The 20597-nt window shown below is 39.6% G+C and overlaps 1 protein-coding gene across 2 annotated transcripts in view; it reads left to right on the top strand.

Annotated features, from left to right (window-relative positions):
- FANCA (FA complementation group A) overlaps nucleotides 1-20597 on the top strand; it is a 2214801-nt gene that overhangs the window by 1258834 nt on the left and 935370 nt on the right. For both annotated transcript variants that reach the window (XM_044081851.1, XM_044081852.1), the window contains exon 27: nucleotides 10952-11142. In XM_044081851.1, coding sequence (XP_043937786.1) covers nucleotides 10952-11142 — 191 coding nt within the window. The remainder of the gene's footprint in view (nucleotides 1-10951; nucleotides 11143-20597) is intronic.

Here is a 20597-nt window from a genome sequence, read left to right as displayed (position 1 = left end):
CCACCCCTTCCACTGATATACAAGGCAATTCTGAAAATTCAGAGAAATTCTCCAGAAGTTATTGTGGTGACTCCCTTTTGGTCCAGACAAGAGTAGTTCCCTTTTCTTATGGCGTTGGACAAGGGCATTTACCACAAGCTTCCTCACAGACTGAATCTGTTCACTAAAGACAGGGAGAGTTGGATACACCCCAGTCTCAATCAACATCAACTGCCTGCCTGGATGATTAATTTCTAAAACTCTTTAGGTATTTATTTCATGTTGATGTGCAGCAGCTACTAAAGGAGACAAGAAAACCTACTAATAGAAAATCATATTGGTAGGTGGAAGTTACTTTGTAATCAGTGACTAGCCAAGGGCCTATCAGGGATTTTGTACCACTAGTGCTGAAATACCTGTGTGAGTTAAATTCCTTTGGCTTCTCTTATTCCTCTGTAAAGGTCCTTCTTGTGGCCATTTCAGCATGTCTGTCCATGGATCCTCTTCTTTCTTTGTTTGTCGTAAAACAGATTGCTTCTCCTTGAGATCTCAGCTTTGTAGTGGAGAGATTGTCACCTTTTGACCCTGCTCATGAACCTGATTTAAGGCTCTTGACTTGGCCAACTGTACTCATCATTGCTCCGACATCTGCAAGAAGAGTATCTGAGTTGCAGGCGTTCATGGTGGGAGAAACTTCTCATTTTCCATAGAGATAGGGTCACATTATGTAGACATTCCTCATTTTTGTCTGTAGTGGTTTCAGACTTTACTTTGAAACAAGCTACGGATCTCCCATTTTTCTGTCCAAGGCAAAAAAAAAACGGGAAAATGATTCTGTATACTCTGAATGTGAATAGATAACCCAGGTACCACCTTTACAGAACTAAGTTCTTTGGAAAAGCTCAACAGCTATGTATTTCTAGGTGGTGCCCTCAGCTATTGATTTTTATTATTCCTATAATGGCAAAAGCATTCTAGACCGTATCAAGGCACATTCTACTAGTGCTTTGTCTTTTTCAGTGGCATACTGGAAAGGAATGGACACTAGAATCATTCTAGAGGCATCCACATGGTCCTCCATGCATATATTTACAAAGCATTACAAATTGGATTCATTTTCCAGGTCCAGAGCAAGTTTTGCTAGGACCATACTCCAGGGGTTCCTGGATCTGTCTCCTTCCTTTTTCCATACTGGATAGACTTTGGTAATCAAACCATATACCCTGAGGCTACTGCAGCAGTGGGAATGATTAACATATTGCAGTTGTGTAAGTTGCACTTACCCATAACAGTAGATGTTCAAATTCTTCACTACTGCTGTAGCCACACTCACCCTTCCTCCTCCTTTATATTATAAATAATTGTGAGGACATACAAAGGTTGTGGGCTTCTACTTTATGATGTTGATTTTTCATTGGTTCAGGTTGTTAATCCCTTCTCTCGATTTGTATGGGCAAGAAAGTCCTGAAGGAATCTTCACTGTGACTGCTGAATTTCCCTATTTGTGGCTAGCTAATCAGCAATCAGAGTGAAGGTGTGTGTGTGTGTGTGGGGGGGGGGGGGACCAAGAGCTATGTGAAGCTGGCTGGTTGTTTCCTAGGAAGGGAAACAACCCATATAGCCTAAAGGCTATTCTAGCAGTAAGATATCAGACATCTGTTGTTATGGGTAAGTATAACCATACTTTCTCTATACACAAGGTGTGATTCTTTGTGCATATTTAATGACAATATGCTCTGCAGTACTCCAAAATGATTGTAGTAGGGATGTTTGAAAGGAACAAATGCGAAATGCTAACGCACCAGCAAAAACCTTTCGAGCACTCACAGTACCAAAAACACTAAACATGGAACCTACAAAAGATCACAAAAAGAAAACAATTTCCTTTTGCAGCTTTCAATCTAAAACTTTTCCGTAACACTGAGTTATATTATTTAAATAATGCTAGTGTTATGGAAAGGGTTTTTCTAAGGTAAGGTGTAGGGTTAGCACCAAGGTTATCACGTATTACTAACATGGGCTTCACCCCCCCACACCCCCTTAGTGCTATATGCTAACCTTAACCAACAGTGCACCTAACCCTAACTCTGCATTGTACCACAGAGAAAACTGTTTCACATAATACTACTACTACAAAGGACAGCTCAGGCACGCACAGTGTACAAAACACACACACACACACACACACACACACACACACACACACACACACACACACAATCTATCCTGTTGTGCAACCATAACTATAACCCACAAACAAATGCATGTACACACACTCCCTCCCCTTATACAAACCAACTAACCTGTTTTGGAAACGCAAGCATTCAGCACCACAAATGTTTAGTAAAACAAACATTTGGCAAAATATCTCTACATTCCACTTTACAAACAGATGCATGTTTGATTAAAGGGTTCCTGTTACGTGATCGAAGACGCATTCTGTCAAATGCGTCTTGATCAAACGTAAAAGAAAGAAAAGGCAAAATAGCGAAGCGGCTTTTAAGGAAATTCTTTCCCTGGGAAAGAATTTGCTTGGCCGCTTCCATTACTTTGCCATTTTTGGCACTATAGTGTGATCTCGGGGTTGGTATATTTAAGTAGTGGGGGTGTGAGGAGGTGACGTTGCCTGAACAAAACAAATTACTGATAAATTAAGAGAGTTCAGTGCCTCATGTATATGCTGCTTATTTTGTACTGCCAAAGCATGGCCACTTTATATAATGTTTTAAAGTCTTTTTTTTTTTTTTTTTTGGAACAGCGATTTTTTTTCCCTTGGAGGAAAAAAAATCGCTGTTCTGAGGTTTTGACATTGTAAGCTTTCGCTTACATAGGGTCAATTAATCGTCATTTGCTTTTTTAAGCGTTTGATGATGTAATATAGAGGAGGGGACCTCCCCAAAACAACTATAATATTTTGCTAACGAACAACATGAGTGAAACATCCTAATTATCTTCAGGTGGTCCTAGCATCGTTGGATGGTTGTGCGTTTCTGCTTGACAAATCACTGAGTTTCGCCCACAGGGCATAAGTTTGTTTTTCTGAGGTTCTGTAGAGCTTTGTCATGATTCTCCACAACTCCTTTGATACTCTTTTTCTATACCCTGATTTCTTAATTTATCAGTAATTTGTTTTGTTCAGGCAGCGTCACCGCCTTCATATCGGGGTGGGGGGTGTCTTTCAATGGCATCATGAGTACTGTGGTCAAAGTTCAGTGCCTCATGAATATGCTGCTTATTTTGTACTGTTGGCCTACCGTATTGCAAGTGCTGATTTGCACCAAAGACTTTGCTTAATGTGAGAGTTGGTGTAGATTTCTTGTTGCACCAGTAATAGGGTTGCCACTTTCCAAATGCCCAAAGTGGGACATTTCTGCTACAAACATCAGATTTTGCAGGGCAAAACATACCCACGGCCAGTACAAAGGACAGAACTTCAGTTTTTTGCCTGAATAAAAGTTTATTCTTGTAGCATTTTAGTTCCTTATTCTGTTTCTTATAACATTTAGGTGTTTCAGATACAGAATAACTGTTTTATGCAACTATTACATAAAATATAGAAAATAATTTTGTCCTAAAATTTCAGGACATTTGCCATTTTTTCACATTTTTTGCAGGACACAACTGCCCAAAGAGGGACTGTCCCTAGCAAAGTGGGACAGGTGGTAACCCTAACCAGTAACAACTTTACAAGTGACTGTAGCACATTTAATCAAGATACAGCATTTACTACTCATTTAACATCCCAGAATTACAACTGGAGCTGAGCAGAGTTTCCTCAAAGTGCATCAGTCATTGACTCATTCACATGTGCCCCTCTCCCCAGTCTTTTTTTTTTTTTTGCCGAGGCATTCTTCACTTCTGCCCTTCTCATTTCTACAAGATGTATGTTGCAATCATGATTTTTCAAAGATTTTTTGGATTTCCCGAAGATGTTTATTATGGCCAGTCATTCTGCTGTACTCTGTAAACCTTAAGCAAACCACTATTATGTGGTTTGGGAATTTACTTAAAGAAGAATGCTCATTTTGTCAAAATAAGTGGGCTTGCTGACACTACCTTACTACCTGCCAGCTGGAATGCCAAAGCCATTCATTGTTTACATGGCTAAAATGTGGGCATACTGTAAGAATCTGAAAGTATGCAGACAGCTCTGCTCTGTTGTGAAGTGCCAGGACCTAGCAACAGCTCAGGAAAGATTAAAACTATGCTTCCACAGTCTAGAAGCATGGTTACAAAACTGTGCCCTGCTTCTAAATGTAAAAACTAAATAAGTGCATGCACGCTAGCAGGAATGTATGGCATCATCCCTTTAAGTTTTTAGTTGTTAGTAACAAAAACAATGTCGCTATTAAAATAGGAGTTTTATTATAACATTGAGTTAAATTTGCCAGCGACTTCTGTTATGCAGCAGAAAGGCCAGCCATTTGCTGTGATCATTGTACCAAATTAAAACAGTTTCTTACACAAGTTTAATTTTAGATTAGTTACTGTTCTGCTGTCACATTGCTGAATTGTTCGATCATCCTTTCTAATCTAAGCAGCCCTCTCGTTTTCATACTTGAATATATCTGTAACTGACTGGCTAACTTCATTTTAAGCACCTGTTGGTCAAAACTTACCTGTCTTTCCCTCCATAAATCAGGCTGGTGTGAACTCAGTAATGGTCTAAAGTGTGTGTAGCCTACATTTGTTCACAGACTACTGTATACATCACTGTTTCTTTTAGTGTGTGTATCTTTTCATAGGTAAGTACTAGGCTAGCTGCACTTTCTGGCTGTTTTAAGTCTAGCCAATTTCCCTTCAAATGTGAATATCAAACCCTGTACCTTGTGCCTGTGAGGTAAACATCTTAGCCATTATACCAATTCCAACCTCCTTTTTTGACAAAATATCACCTAGTTAACTCTCTTGAGGTCTTGACTATAACTTTCTGAGCAGGCTGAGGTACACAGTAGATTTAAGGATGACATGTACACACTGCATCTCTCCTCAGCCTTGGACTGCACGTCTTCCTTCATTAGAACCACGGTGAAATGGCACTTTTTCCTTTTTTTTTTTTTTTTTTTTTTTTTTTGGGGAGGGGAATTACCTCTCTCCTGTGTGTCTCAATGGATGTTAACACAGAGTTTTGTATAGAGTTCTACTTCCTTCTATACTCTTTTCTCATATATAAAAGTGGGAAATGGATTTTGGATAATCATTTGTGCTGATGACTACAAATTAAGTAACATTATTTAAGTAAAATATTACATTTTTCAAATATGGTCTGAAAAATGCATAGTTGGTACAAAAGTAATATTAATAGTAATAATTTTGTCATTAACATCAGTAAATGAAGCATCCCAATACTTGGCAAAATGTATATAAACTGAGCAAATCTTTTAAAAAGGTAACCATTATTGAAAATCTATGAAAATGTAGGGCAGCAAATATGTAGGAATAAAAATACATATGTATCTAGAAACCATGCTAGAGTGCAGCTTAAAGTGACTAATGTGTGTTTTGTTAACAAAGTCTGGAAAAGCATATTCTTTAACCTATCTAATTCCAGAGGAAATGTCTAGTCATTCCAGGGAATTGTCATACCACTTTATACCTCACTTATATGACAGAACCGTTGCTTTCTGCAGCACTGTATCCTGTAGCTTTCAGTAAGTTCATAGGTAAGTACTAGGCTATCTGCCCGAAGGCATGTATAAGCCTAGCCAGAGTGTGTTGGCTTTCGCCGCCCCCTTAGATTAGTTCCTTGTGCCTCTGTCCAGCAGAGCCATTAGTTCCCTGTGACTCTGCCCAGCAGAGCCACTGCAGTGATCCCCGGGGTAAATTTTTTGTTTCCCATCCACTCGTCAAGGTTTCTCTTGAAGAGTATTAGTGAGGCGCTCTGCCTAATGTAGATTAGAATCCTATTCCAAAGCATGGGGAGTCTCTGGGACAGGAATTTTTCCCTCCAACACGTCCTATTTATCGTTGTGGTGAGGTTTAGATCCCTAGAGCGTGTGGCTCTTGGGGATTTGTTTTTTTTAGGCGGAGCATCTCCATCAATTCTGGGTTGGACATGGCCTTGTATGTCAGGCAGAGATCGCCTCTGAGTAAGCGGTATGCAATCAAGTACAGCTGGAGTTTCTTCAGTCGGGCTGCATAGGGCATCTGTTTGAGGCCAGTAATCCTCTTGGTGAGGTACTTCTGTGGTCTTTCCAGCTGTTGCAGGTGTCTTGTAAGGTACATCCCAAATGGGGTGTTATACTCTATGATGGATCTGATGAGTAGAGTGGCACAATAACCTTTTTTGTTCTAGAAACTAACCCTTTTGTGATTAGGTGGGCCACATAGAAGGATTTTCTAACCACCTCGGCAATATGATTATCAAAGGAGAGATTACTATCTACTTGGGTCCCCAGATCCCTTATTACATTTTCTGTATTTGGAGAACTACCACATATGTGGTAGTTCGCGGGTACTTTATTTTTTCCAAAGGGGATGACTATGCACTTTTTGGCATTTAGCTTGAGGCCATGATTTTGACAGCAGGAGTTAGTCTCAGTGAGACCCTTCTGGAGGATGACTGTATCAGTCGGAGAGTCAATTATGGTCCCCAGTTTGCAGTCATCTGCGAACTTGGTCAACCATTGTCCTTCTGTGCTTGCCTGTACCTCTGAGAAGTATATACCGAACAGGAGGGGTCCCAGGACTGAGCCCTGGGGGATGCCACTTGTAACCGGTTTAAAGTCTGACCTAGAGCCTGCAACTCTCACCGTGTGGGTTCTATCCATGAGCCGATTGGCAACCCATCTCATGATGTAGGGATTTATGTCCAGGCTGGTGAGCTTGTCTATAATACCAGAATGGGGAATGGTGTCGAAAGCCTTTGCGAGGTCTAGGTAGGCTGTGGTGTGTACATCCTTTCCCTCGTCTAGAGCCTTGGTAACTGTCTCAAAGAAGTCCACCAGGTTTAGGAGACAAGATCTGCCCTTAACAAAGCCAAACTGGGTAGGGTCCAATGTTTGGAGGTTCCCAATGTCTCTGTTAATGAGTTCCATGATGATGCGCTCCATAGCCTTGCAGACCAGGTTAGTCAGGCTTATAGAGCGATAGTTCCCGGGGTCCATTGTGGCTTCTTCTTTGTGGAGCGGGATAACTGTAGCTGTGCTCCACTCTATGGGTACGTAGCCTGTAGAGAGGCTAAGTTTGAACAGTGTGTTTAGATGAGGGGTTAGTTCATTTTGGAGCTCGTGTAAGACACAGCCTGGGACACTGTCCGGTCCCATTGACGCATTATTTTTGGCTTTGGATAGGGCTGTTTTAACCTGTGTGTCAGTGATTGCCGTGGATCTACATTCTTCTGGTATGGTTATGGGCCCTTTAGGGGGTGAGGGGGGGGGGTGAAGTTTGCAGTAAACCTGTTTGCCAGAATGTTGGCAGTATCAGTCGGTTCTGTGTATTGTGTGCCATTCTGCACTAACTCAGAGCAGATCTGAGAGTTTCCACTTAGGTTCTTGACATAGCTAAAGAATGCTTTGTGGTTATCTTTGGAGTCCTTGGCAATTTTTCTTTCGAAGCTAGCCTTAGATGATTTTATGAGGGATCGTAGTTTTTTGCTGATATTGATCAGGGATGTCTTTCCTTCTTGGGATTTTACTCTTTTCTGTACTAGTTTCCTCCTTCTATTGTATAGCTTGTTTATGGCAGTGGTCCACCAGACTGGTTTCCTTTTCTTGGAGGAGTGAGTCTTGGTTTTGCTTGGGATAGCATAAGACATGCGTTCTTGCAGGTGCTTGTAGAGTGCATTTGTAAGGGATTCAGCAGCTTGGACAGCGTTGTCCTTTAGCATGGGGGCTGTGAGCCTTTCCACCTTGGTTTTAAGTAACATGAAGTTTGCTTTTGAAATGTTTTTCACAGTGGTTTCCTTGATTGGGGGTGGGGGCAGAATGTGGATATCCAAAGTGATTAGTCTGTGGTCTGATCTAACCAGCGAGGGGTTGACCTCCGGTGTAGAACACCGGTTGCCCATGTTGGTGATGACCAGGTCCAATATATTGTCACCTCTGGTGGGGGTGTTGACCAGTTGATCCAGGGCATTTGAGTTTACAAATTCTAGGAAGCATTGGGCAAGGGAGTTAGTACTTGAGTAGTTCTCCCAGTTAATGTTTGGGTAATTGAAATCACCCAATATTAGGGCGTTTGGTAGGACCTTCATATTTTCCAGTGTCTCCAGAAACGCAGAATGGGGGTCCTGGGTCATGGTGGGTGATCTTTAGCAAGCTACAATTTGAATTGCAGTTTTGCCCATTGTTAGTTGCACATGGATGATCTCTGAGGCATGTTGTCTGTAAAAAAAAAAAAAAACTTGAAAAGGCTTGATTCCTTGCTAGAAAAATCAGAGTTGTAAAACTTGAACTGTTCTGGAGAGCTGTAAGAATTGTCATTATATTCTTTGGCAAGCCATGTTTTCGCAGATTTGTTGGCAAGTCTAACCTATGAATGAACCCATGGAAACTTTTTTTTACTATTTAGAACTGTAATTCTAAAAAGCTTAGTAATAAATGCTGTTATTACCCAGCCCTTCCACAAGCTCTGATGTTCTTGCCTGACACCTTTTTTTCTGTACTCCTATACTGTTTCAACTTATTACTCGCACACTGGTAAGTATATTTCTTTTCTTTTGCTGGCTTTTTACGTACAGTCTCTTGCACCTCCTTGCTTGCTTTTGCATCCCTGGTGTTAGCTTCCATTGTCTTTTTTTCTGACAACTGCCGCTCTGCCTTTGTTTTTAGCCAAGCCACTGATCTTTTTTTTAAAGTGTGTGTGTGTGTGTGTGTGTGTGTGTGTATATAAAATATATATATATATTTTTTTTAGCCTTTTTAGCCCACACCTTTGCTGCTGCTAAGCCCACTTCTGTTGTCCCCCACTGACCCTGTGAGAGCCAGAGATGTTATACCATGGCCAGGGAGAGTATCTATAACTTCTTGTAGGGGAATGACAGACGATAAGAAACGGAACTGCCTTACACCTAGGAGTGTGAGTGTATAATCATGTCTTGTGCACCTTTACTATACTGTTATTCTTAGGACCACTGAACATGTACCTGCCCCTCTTTATACTGTTAAAGTGCATTTGATGAAGAAACTTGTCATTCAGCCCTTGGTAGCCGTTGCTGTGATGGTGGCAAAAATCCACGCGGTCTTCCCAGAGAAGTAGAAACATTATCTTGTCTCCTCCCCAGCCACAGCCTAGCTTCTAAAGTAATAGGACCAGATACTCAAACCTAGAGCTTCTGGATCACAGCCAGACTCCATCCCACAGTGTCATGGAAGACGCTTTTTGCACCCTTTTTATTGCATCTCCCAGTCTCTGTCTCTTCAGTATTTTATTTCTTTTCTGACACTGTTATCTGGTTTTCGGTGTGTCATCTGTGTCTGCTGTTAGCTTTCCACTCTGGTTGTTAATTCCCCCTATACTGTTTCTCTTGCCTTTCTATTTTTTTTAATACAGTTACAGCACTGTAGACAAAGAAGGTTAATTGCCTCAGGGCAGCAGGCTAGCCCTGCAGTGCTGTTTATAGTAGAAGGTTAATAGGCTATAGCTGGATTTATAGTACTTTTCTTATTGTATTTAAGTAGTATTTATGACAACAGAAAAAGCTTTTCTCCTAAAAATGCATACACACTTAGATGTGTGTGTTTGCATGGGTCTACTTTGTTTCGTTGAATCTCATTTCACTGAATTTAATTTCACCCCAACCACATCGCTGAACTGAACTTGGTATATATAGCACTGCGTAGAGTACTGTAAGGCAAGTAAAAGGTATATGCCCTTTTCCCCACTGTTGTGCAATCCTGGAGTTAGTATATATAGTTAGGGGGGTTTGTTTGTTTTATATTCTGTTTTACCAAAAACTTCAAAACAATACATTTTAAACAATAGACATGCATAGTTACAACACCAATGACTAACTCTCTCCAGAAGACAATATGTACTTAAACTAAGTGGGTGGCTATGCCCCCCACATACCCCTAACTATATATACTAACTCCAGGATCGAACTACAATGGGGAAAAGGGCATATACCTTTTACTTGCCTTACAGTACTCTACATACACAGTGCCATATGTACTAACTGCAGTTCAGTGAAATGAGATTCAGTGAAATGAGTTTTCAGCGAATTGGCCGGAGTGAAATGAAATTTAGTGAAATGAGATTCAGTGAAACAAAGTAGACCCGTTTGTATGTATGTGCATATATATGCCAATTATCTTATAGAATTCAACTTAGTCGGACTTCCATGGTAAACAAATGTCAAATAAAATTAAATTATCTAAAATGTATATGAATAATTCAGAATTGGTACTACGTATCTGAAATTATAGAATATTTTTTTCTTTCATTTGAGTCTCTCTCATATATTCACTGTACTGTTATTTTAAGTGTATCTTATACATGTTTTGTAGCTCATTAAATTGAATGCTCTCATGTCATGAGGTTTTCACCCAAGATGCCTGTAAAATAGGCCTGGCACAGTTGGACAACTTTACTATTAAGGATCTGCCGAATGAAATCTGTTGAGAGATCAGGAGTAAAGATCTGGATTACTTACAAAATGGTTGAATTACATTCTCAGCTAAAAAGGACATATGAAGGCAAAAAGAGTCATTTTTTACTGGAGGCAGAACCCTTTATTCCCCCTCCCCTTCCAAAGGGCTGACATCCCTACTAAATATAGTCAGCCATCCCTTCTGTTGGAGGAGACCATTAAGGTTTTAGGTCAGCCTGTTTTCCTTTACCCCATAGTACAGTTTAGCTGTTTTGATGAGTTGTAATTGTCTACATAACGTTTCTGCCTGGATAGGATGGCTATTTTCTTCCCCAGTCTACATACAGTACTGTTTCATGATCAGTGATTGTATATTAATGAAGATAAGCTTCTCTTTCGTGTTGCTTTATATGTTTTATGGTGCTTCTGTGTTTTCTCTAGGGTCCTTCTCTGAGTGATCTCCATATATTGGGACTGGCTGTGTTCATCATACACCTGCAGGAAACAAAAGAGCTGATTCCTCTGTTAAACACTGGTCTTCCTTCAGGTTCAGGCACAGTACTTACTCTTGCTGAATACCTGGACAGATTCCTAACTTGTGAGACTGGTGACTCACTACTGTTCTGTAAAAGGTGAGCTGTGAATTGCCATCATCTAGAATTTATCTTGAAACAGTATGAACTACAAATGTGTAATGTTAGATGATCATTTGACTGTGAACAAATATCCCCGTTACATGAACTCTGACATCTCCTCCTATGAGGGAATGTCTTAAAGAAGTTGACAGTATAATTTTATATCTGATGTCAATTTTCATTCATTCCTCGCCTGTTGGGTTCAGATCCAATACTCAGATCTGACTCTACTGTTATAGCTCATAGCCACCAAAAAGCTGTCAAGCTCTTCCCTACCCATAATACACCAACCCCTAACATACCTCGGATCTTGTTTGCTGCTTTTGCAAATAGACATGGTCAGCTGAGCTCTCAAGCTATTTCTTCAAGTAATGATGTGTTTCTACTTATTTTTCTATATAAATCTATTATTAGTCTTTCTCCCTTCCCATTACACTTTGTGTAGCTCTTATTTACCATAGTTGGTATCTGTTGAACTTTTCTTCTGTATATGTATCTTGTTACACTTTAGTGTATTTCTCGATACCATAGCTGGTATAGTTTTCCTTTCTATTATATATATTTATATGTATTTAAAAAAAAGTCTTAATACTGTTACTCATCAGTATTTCTTTATTCATTCTCTGCTTAACATACAAGGCCATGTCAAACCCAGAGCTGTTGGACATGCTACACTTAAAGAAATCCCAATCCATCAGATGGAAGGTGGGAAATTTACCCCGGGGTTCATGTCAGTCACCCTGCTAGACAGGGGTCCAGGGAAGTAAATATTGTGGGAAGAAATAGCCAGGGAATTGTTATGGCTAGGCTTGTATAGGCCCTAGGGATGATAGCCTAGTACCAACCTATGAACCTATACAGTATGTCTGATAAAGGACCTTCGAGTTTCAAATAATGCCAAAAGTGCGTGCACAACTTGCCCTTGTACAGCAGCCATACCTTATGTGCATACTGTTTGGGCTCAGACCACCTCCAAATTGACTGCTACATTTGTAATAATTTTAATCTTCAAGCGGTTGTGGACAGGAAGAACAAGTTAATTTTGAAAGGTTTGCTTCCTTCTTGCTTTGGTGAAGATATTTCTGGGGCTTAGTCCCCCACAATTAACTCTAAGGAGTCTTCTACCAAGTCTTCAAAGCCTTCGGTATCTTCGACTTTGTCTTCTTTGGAGCCACCCAAAAAGAAGCACAAGTCTGATTCGACGTCTGCAGCGATCCAGCATCCAGTGGATTTGACTAAACACTCCACAGATCCTGCCTTTTCAGATCCTAGAATGTTGTCTAGGACTTGGGTAATCACCTACCTTGGACCCGGTACCTTAAGAGTACCAACATCCTTCTTTGAGAGATGATGCTCTAGGAAACCTTCCCTCGCCTCATCTCATTCTTCCAGGAGTCAGACCAAAGAAGACATGGACAGACTGAAGAGGAGATTCCTTTCTGCACTGATACAGACAGGTATTCTCACAGCTCCTACCCCTTCAGGTCAGGAAGCCCGTCCCTCAACCACACCACCCGTGGCGGCTCCTTCTCTGATCGGACCAATTTTTTTGGAGCCCCTGGATCCGAGCGTTCCAGGTTCATCTGGTTTGGATCTGAAGATGATTTTATCTTTAGATCCGAAGTTGTCTCTTGAGTGCACCAGCTGTAACGTTTTTGACGCTGGATGACTCTCTGAGCTGAAGCGCCTCTGTTGGGTCCAAGGCATTGGAGCCGACTCTGAATTTTTTTTGACCTGCCTCTGCCACTCAGAGCCTCAGCATTGGACAGCTCAACTCTGACTTCCTCCTTGGGTAGATTGCAGTTAGGGCAGAAGAATCCAATGGGCCCAAAGCCTGGCTTTTCGGCTCCTTTGTCTTCCTTCTCACCGGAGTGATCTGCATTTGAGGTAGTGAAGAGAGTGTTTTCTGATCTGGCATGAAAGATGGATCCTTCCCCCTTTGATCTTCCATCTGGATCCCAAATGTCCCTGCACATTCAGCCACATCATTGTACACCACAGGGACAAACAGCTTAAAGTCACCCAGCAGGGTTTCGTGATCTCGTCCGATACTTCACTGGAGCATCCCACTGAGGAAGTCCCTAGGAAGAAAAAGTGCAAGAGGAAGCACTTGTACTCCCTTCAGGAGTTAATCACCGAGAATACTGATTTCGATAAAGGAGAAGGGTGCCCAAGTTTATCTCCTGAAAACGTCACATTTGGAGACATTCTTGAGATCCTTAAGTAGAGAAGTGGTTAGTCCTCTGATAACCCTTTGCCAGCAGAGTCAGTATTCCTGGAAGCCTTTGGAGCTGGCCCGTCTACCTCCTGGGTTACTCTGCTCCCCGCAGACGAGCTCATTAACTTGATCTCTAGGCTGGCATGGAAGGAACCTGACTCATGTGAGCCAGTCCCCAAGAGACCAGATCAAATTCTGGCTTCACTTGTAGGTAGGGAATTCTGGAGTAAGGGTGTGCCCTTAGATGCTATGGTCATGACAGCAGCAACCAAGAAGGAACTTGCTGAGCAGAGTTCCTGTGCTCATCTCTCTAACAAGGGAGTCTGGGATGCTGGACAGATTTGGGAAGTTTGTGTATGCTTCAGCAACCTTTGCCCTTTGATTGCTGAACTCCTTGTCACACTTTGAGACTACAGAGACTTGATTAAGGAACTTTCGAAATCCCTTTCAGGAACCATTACTGCTGAGGCTCAATTTTCTGTGTCCTCATAATTGGTGACCCTTCAGTCAATTTCAAATTCATCCTTGAGGCTTATCTTGCATGAGGCAGAAGGTACCTCAAGGGTAGCAGTTTCAGGCATTGTCATTAGGTTATTGTCAATCAGTATTTGATGGGGACTAGCTGTCATCCAGTTCATACTTTGGTCTCTTTGCCCTATGGGGAATGTATGAGACTTAGACGGCTATGTAATACTGACATGGACTTTTTTAAAGAAATTAGTGTGACTAGTGAGATGTTTAGATTTTGAAGGGCTATAGTGAAGCTAGTATTCAAACAGCTATAGAGAAGGTTATTAATGAACAACATAAAGTTGGTACTTATAAGTATGGAAGTAAGGGGTATAAGTTAGATGTTAGAAATCAAGAGAAAAGAATAATTTATTTTGTCTCTACATATAGTGTTTTCAGTGATGTTTTAATAGATATTGTTAAACACTACTGGAATTTTTTGTTTAGATCAATGGACCTAAAAAATTTATTGTCTAGGTCTTTAGGCATTTCATTTCGTAGAGGTAGGAATTTAAAAGATATCTTGGTACACAATAAATTTAAATATCCCACTGGGACACTGCACTATAGGACCATGCAGAGACTAGGAAATTCACCCTGTGGTCATTGCAATGTATGTCATTATATTGTTCCAACTTTTAAGTATATAAATAGCCATGTATTTGAGGCTAAAAATATATATAGCTGTAACACTGAAGGTATTATTTATGCGTTGAAATGTCCTTGTAACCTTGTATATATAGGAGAAAGTAAAAGGAAGTTTAAAACTAGACTGCAGGAGCATGTCAGGAATATTATAAATAATAAAGAAGATAGCCCTGTTGCCAAACATTTTATGCTGGTTCACAATTCTAATCCAAATGGGTTACAAGCCACTATCTTAGAACATATTATGAAGGGTGTATTTTCTGATGATTTGTATAAAAAGAAGTTGCTGTATAAAGAAAGTATTTTTATTTTGAAATATGACACTTTATTTCCTCAGGGTCTAAATGTGGAATGTAATTGGAGGCTTCTTTTCTGATGAGAGAGTAGTATTAAGTATTTTTTAATCTTTATTGATTAATTGGTTTAGGCTGCTTGTTTAATTGTTAGATGTATTAGGGTATATAAACTGTGTAAGTTATGTGATGTTTTATACTCCTTGAAGGCGGTTGCCGAAGCGCTAGAGGTGCAATAAACTGGTGTTTTAAGTGGATTCTTCGTATGTGGTCTTCAGTTCATTTTTTTCTTTTTGATTCGTGCAGTGTTTGGTCTGTTTTTATGGCGAATGAATTTTCATTTGGGATCCCTAGGCTCTTAAGGGATGACACACTGGAAGCTAGTCAAAAAACTATGGACAGTTTTGCAATGCATCAGAATGCTGCAGGTATGGCTGGTTCCAATGTTGCCAATACTTCTGCTTCAGTGGGTGTTTCCTCTACTTCACATTTTTTTGAAAGGCTTGAACAAGCAAGAAATTCTAGAGTGAATGATCCATTTGCCTCTGTGGGACAATTTGGCCCTTCTTCCAGTCCTTCTGGTGAATCGAGTGCTTTAATGAGTAAGTTGGAACAGTTACTGCATAAAGAAACTGCTGTATACTTTAATCTGTTAAGCTTGCAAAGATATGTTGACTTAGACATTACACCTAGGGGACTAAGAGCCTTTAAAAGTCCCTCTACTCCTTTTGATATGTCTGATGAAAGGGATGTGCAATTTTCTAAGAAATGGTTATTGGCAGCTCATGTTGTACTTTAGAATGGATTTCCATTCTATTAGAAAGAGATCGTGTGACAGAAAACAAGCTTAAGGAAGACATTAGAGCTGCCTATAATAACTTATCGAAAAGACTTGCATCTATGCAGTTTGACAAGTTTTTAGCAGATGTAAATATTGGTCTAGATAAATATGAAAAATAACTCATTGATCAGAAATGCACAAAACTGAAAAGAGATCTAAAAGACTATCAAAGTAATTGTGCCTTTTTATGGCAAAAACCAACACATTTTCATTGTAATAAAGACTCTGGTCCCTCTAGGAAATCACCAGCTGCTTCTAGGAGTGTGTCTTTTGCTTCAGATGTTTTGGGCGTTTCCTCTAATGGTGGAGGTGAAGGAGAGCATTTTCCAGCATTACCAGCAGCTCAAAATCCATCTAGATTAACTTCAGATTTTCGGAGAGGGAACCAGCAGTTTCAGGAAGAGCAGAGAGACCAGAGTGAGCAGAAAAGAGGAAGATTTCATTCTGGGAACTTTAACAATCGAGAAGGACACAGCTTCAATGATAACAAGAGAAGCAAATGGTATTAATGTGACTGTAAATAATGTTGTGCAAGATTTTCTTGACAGTTCTGTGTCTTTTGTTTACAAAGATGTGGGTGAAACAATCCATGCAACTACTGCATCTGAGTGTAAAAAAAATTCTATTGTTCATAACATTTCTGGTGTGTCTTTATCTGTAGATCAGATGAATGTTTTTAATTATGGTCTTAAATATATACCCACAGTGCTGCCTCGGTTACATGAATTAAAGTGTGATATTTTTAGACTGTGTAGGAAGATACATTTAATATATTTTTTTGCCAATAACCAGTATAAAGAAGGTGATGGTAGTTGGTTAGAATCTGATAGCTTCGAGAACAGTTTTTATTCCTGTGTATCTGACCCTGAGGAATGCTTTGATTGTGTAAGTGACTATAATGCCTATAGTTTGTTAAAAACTGATAAAATAATGAGTAAAAGTGATGTTATTCCTCCATACCAACATGAACATATAAAGTGTTTTTCTCAAATGTTGAATTTTGCTGTAGAAAATGCTTTTTGTGATTTTATGCAGTATAAGCATAAGTTGGTATATAATTTGAATAAAAAGGAATGGAAGGAACTACAGGCATTAGCAAATAATTAACATCTTATTATTAAACCATCTGATAAAGGTGGTAAGATAGTGGTGATGAATGTTGCTCAGTATTGTAAAATGTGTATGACACATCTGGATGATACCAATACTTATGTTAAGAGTAATACAAATGAGTATATTAAGGCTATGAATGACTTTGACACACTTATATTTAAGGGAGTGAGGTTAAAATATTTTTTCACAAAATGACAAAGATAAAAAGTTTAATACTGATGACAGTGAGTTGGCTTTATTTTACTGTCTTCCAAAAATTCATAAAAGTGGGGTTGACCCACCTGGTAGGCCTATTGTATCTGCTCAAAAATATTTTTTATCTAATATTGGGAAATTTTTACATGAATATTTATTCCCTTATGTAATAAAGTTACCTAGTTATATTAGGGATAGTTTTGATTTTTTGGAAAAATTATCTAAAATACAATGGAGTGCAGATATGTTTTTTATAAGTGTTGATGTTGTTAGTTTGTATACTAACATACAGTGTCAGTTTGGACTAGAAGCAGTAAAATATTTTTTTTGGGTGATAGTCGAGTAACGTATTATATTATTGAAATATTGGAATTTTGTTTGAATAATAATTTTTTTATGTTTAATGAACAAATATACAGACAAATCAAGGGCACTGCCATGGGGGCATCTTTTGCCCCCATGTATGCCAACTTGATGATGGGCTTGTATGAGTTAGAATGGTTATATCATATAGATTTTTTTTAAATTATGTAGTTAGTTATTTTCGTTTTATAGATGATCGTGTTTTTATTTGTAAAGGTGGGATATCTTATGTTGGTCAGTTTATAGAAGTTATGCAACATAATAGATCTGGACTTTCCTTTGATGGCATACAGGTGGGTAAAGATATAACTTTTTTAGACATACATCTGATTTTGGAGGACAGCAATATCTTACGTACGTCTGTGCATAGAAAATTCGCTGATAGTAATCAGTATTTGATGGGGACTAGCTGTCATCCAGTTCATACTTTGGTCTTTTTGCCCTATGGAGAATGTATGAGACTTAGACGGCTGTGTAATACTGACATGGACTTTTTTAAAGAAATTAGTGTGACTAGTGAGATGTTTAGATTGAGGGGCTATAGTGAAGCTAGTATTCAAACAGCTATAGATAAGGTTATTAATGAGCAACATAAAGTTGGTACTTATAAGTATGGTAGTAAGGGGTATAAGTTAGATGTTAGAAATCAAGAGAAATTATTAGTTTATTTTATCTCTACATATAGTGTTTTCAGTGATGTTTTAATAGATATTGTTAAACACTACTGGAATTTTTTGTTTAGATCAGTGGGCCTAAAAAAATTATTGTTTAGGTCTCTAGGCATTTCATTTCGTAGAGGTAGGAATTTAAAAGATATTTTGGTACATAATAAATTTAAATATCCCACTGAGACATTGCAATATAGGACCATGCAGAAACTAGGAACTTCACCCTGTGGTCATTACAATGTATGTCATTATATTGTTCCAACTTTTAAGTGTATATAAATAGCCATGTATTTGAGGTCAAAAATATATATAGCTGTAATACTGAAGGTATTATTTATGCGTTGAAATGTCCGTGTAACCTTGTATAAATAGGAGAAAGTAAAAGGAAGTTTAAAACTAGACTGCAGGAGCATGTCAGAAATATTATAAATAATAAAGAAGATAGCCCTGTTGCCAAACATTTTATGCTGGTTGACAGTTCTAATCCAAATGGGTTACAAGCCACTATCTTAGAACATATTATGAAGGGTGTATTTTCTGATGATTTGTATAAAAATAAGTTGTTTATATAAAAGTATTTTATTTTGAAATATAACGCTTTATTTCCCCAGGGTCTGAATGTGGAATGTAACTGGAGGCTTCTTATCTGCTGAGAAAGTAGTATTAAGTATTTTTTAATCTTTATTGATTAATTGGTTTAGGCTGCTTGTTTAATTGTTAGATGTATTAGGGTATATAAACTGTGTAAGTTATGTGATGTTTTATACTCCTTGAAGGTGGTTGCTGAAGTGCTAGAGGTGCAATAAACTGGTGTTTTAAGTGGATTTTTCGTCTGTGGTCTTCAGTTCATTGTCATTAGGAGACATGCTTGGATGTGTTTGTGTGATTTTGTGGAGCCTTTCAAGTCGTTCATCAGTGCTACTTTTGACGGCAGTTCATTGTTTGGCCCAAAAATGAAGGATTCACTCTCCAGGTGTGAAACAGAAATATCCTTTCTGCAGTGGGTGCATGTTTTTCTACCCCTTAAAGATCCTTTTATAAGAAACAACAAGGTGGTCGGAAAATGTGGCTCAGGAAGTCCCAGGATCCTTTCCAAGATCTACATGGAGATAGTTACCCCAGGGGCAGAGGAGGAACTCAAATGGATGACTGTGCCCATGCAGCAGAGGAAACCTGCAGAACCAAGGGTCTAGAGAGTCTTTCTTCGATAGACCCTATCAGCGCTCCTGATTGTCCCCCTTTGGAGGCAGTCAGGGGTCAATTATCTCCACACCAGAGAGCCTGGCTAGATATAACAAAAAACACTTGGTTGCAGTGGATTATTTCCAGAGGTTATATAATTCCCTTTTCTCTACCACCTCTACCCGTGTGCAAAATTCCTAATGTTCCACCCAGTCCTTGGAAAGTAGCAGCACTAGAAATACTAAAGTTGCTAGAAAAGTCATCCAGGAGGTCCCACCAGACCAGATAGAATCTGGAAATTAGTCAAGATTCTTTTTGGTGCTATAGAAAACAGAGGACTGGAGACCAGTTTTGGATCTCAGCTACTTGAACAAGTCACAAAGTTTTGGATGGTCATGGAGTCCATTCTGCCCTTTTTGGTCAAGAATGACTGTATGTGTTAGACCTTCAGGATGAGTTTTATAACATAAAAATGAACAGAAAGTCCAGAAGGTCTTCTGGCTGGGGGCCAGACAATGCCACTTCAGAGCACTGCCCTTTGGCCTCATCACAGCCACCAAGGTGTTCACCAAGAGCATGGCAGTGGTAGCAGCTCACTTGAGACTGCAGGGATTCAGAGTGTTTCCATACTTAAACGACTGGCTCATTACCACCCCAACCAAGCATCTACTGATAACATCAGGAAATCAGGTACTCTGGACTTGTTTTCATCTGGGGATAACAATAAATTACAACACGTCTCAGTTGCAACTGACTCAAACATTGGAATTCTTAGGAGCAGTGTTCAACACGGTATCAGTGTCAGCATCTCTTCCTTTCTCAAGAGTGCAGACCATCAGATTCCAGGTCAGGCAAATAATTAGCAGTACCAAAATTTCAGCTCAATTGATTCTGCCAGCCTTGGGTCAATGTCAGCGGCCATAATTTTAGTCCCTCTGGCAAGATTTCATATGAGAATTCTTCAGTGGATGCTAGCAACACAGTGGTCAAATCTTTATCAATGCATGTCAGCAAAAATAAGAATCACTGAAGCATGCAAAGAGATACCTTAGGTGGTGATTTCGTTCGGATCAGTTCCTACAAAGCAGTTATTTCATCCTCCCTCAGTCCAAGGCTATAGTGACCACGGCTGCTTCCCAGACTGGGTGGGAACTTCCTGGGGAAGACTGTTCATGGCCCTTGGTCCCCCGAAGAGGGCAACACTCATTTCAGTGTCGTGGAAATGAGAGCAGTGCTCTTAGCATTGCAGACATTCCAAGACACACTTCCTTTCGGTACAGTTGCGATGCAGACAGACAACATGTCAGTAGTTTGGTACATCAACAAACAAGGAGGAACCGGGTCTGATCCCTTGTGTGGCAATGGGCAATTTCTTCCAGCCCTTTCTGATAGCAATGCACATTCGAGAAAAGTCCTATTTG

The sequence above is a fragment of the Protopterus annectens genome, chromosome 8.part1 (assembly GCF_019279795.1).
Source record: "Protopterus annectens isolate FY-2018-M chromosome 8.part1, PAN1.0, whole genome shotgun sequence".
Classification (NCBI taxonomy): Eukaryota; Metazoa; Chordata; order Ceratodontiformes; family Protopteridae; genus Protopterus; species Protopterus annectens.
This window is presented reverse-complemented; position numbering and strand designations above follow the sequence as displayed.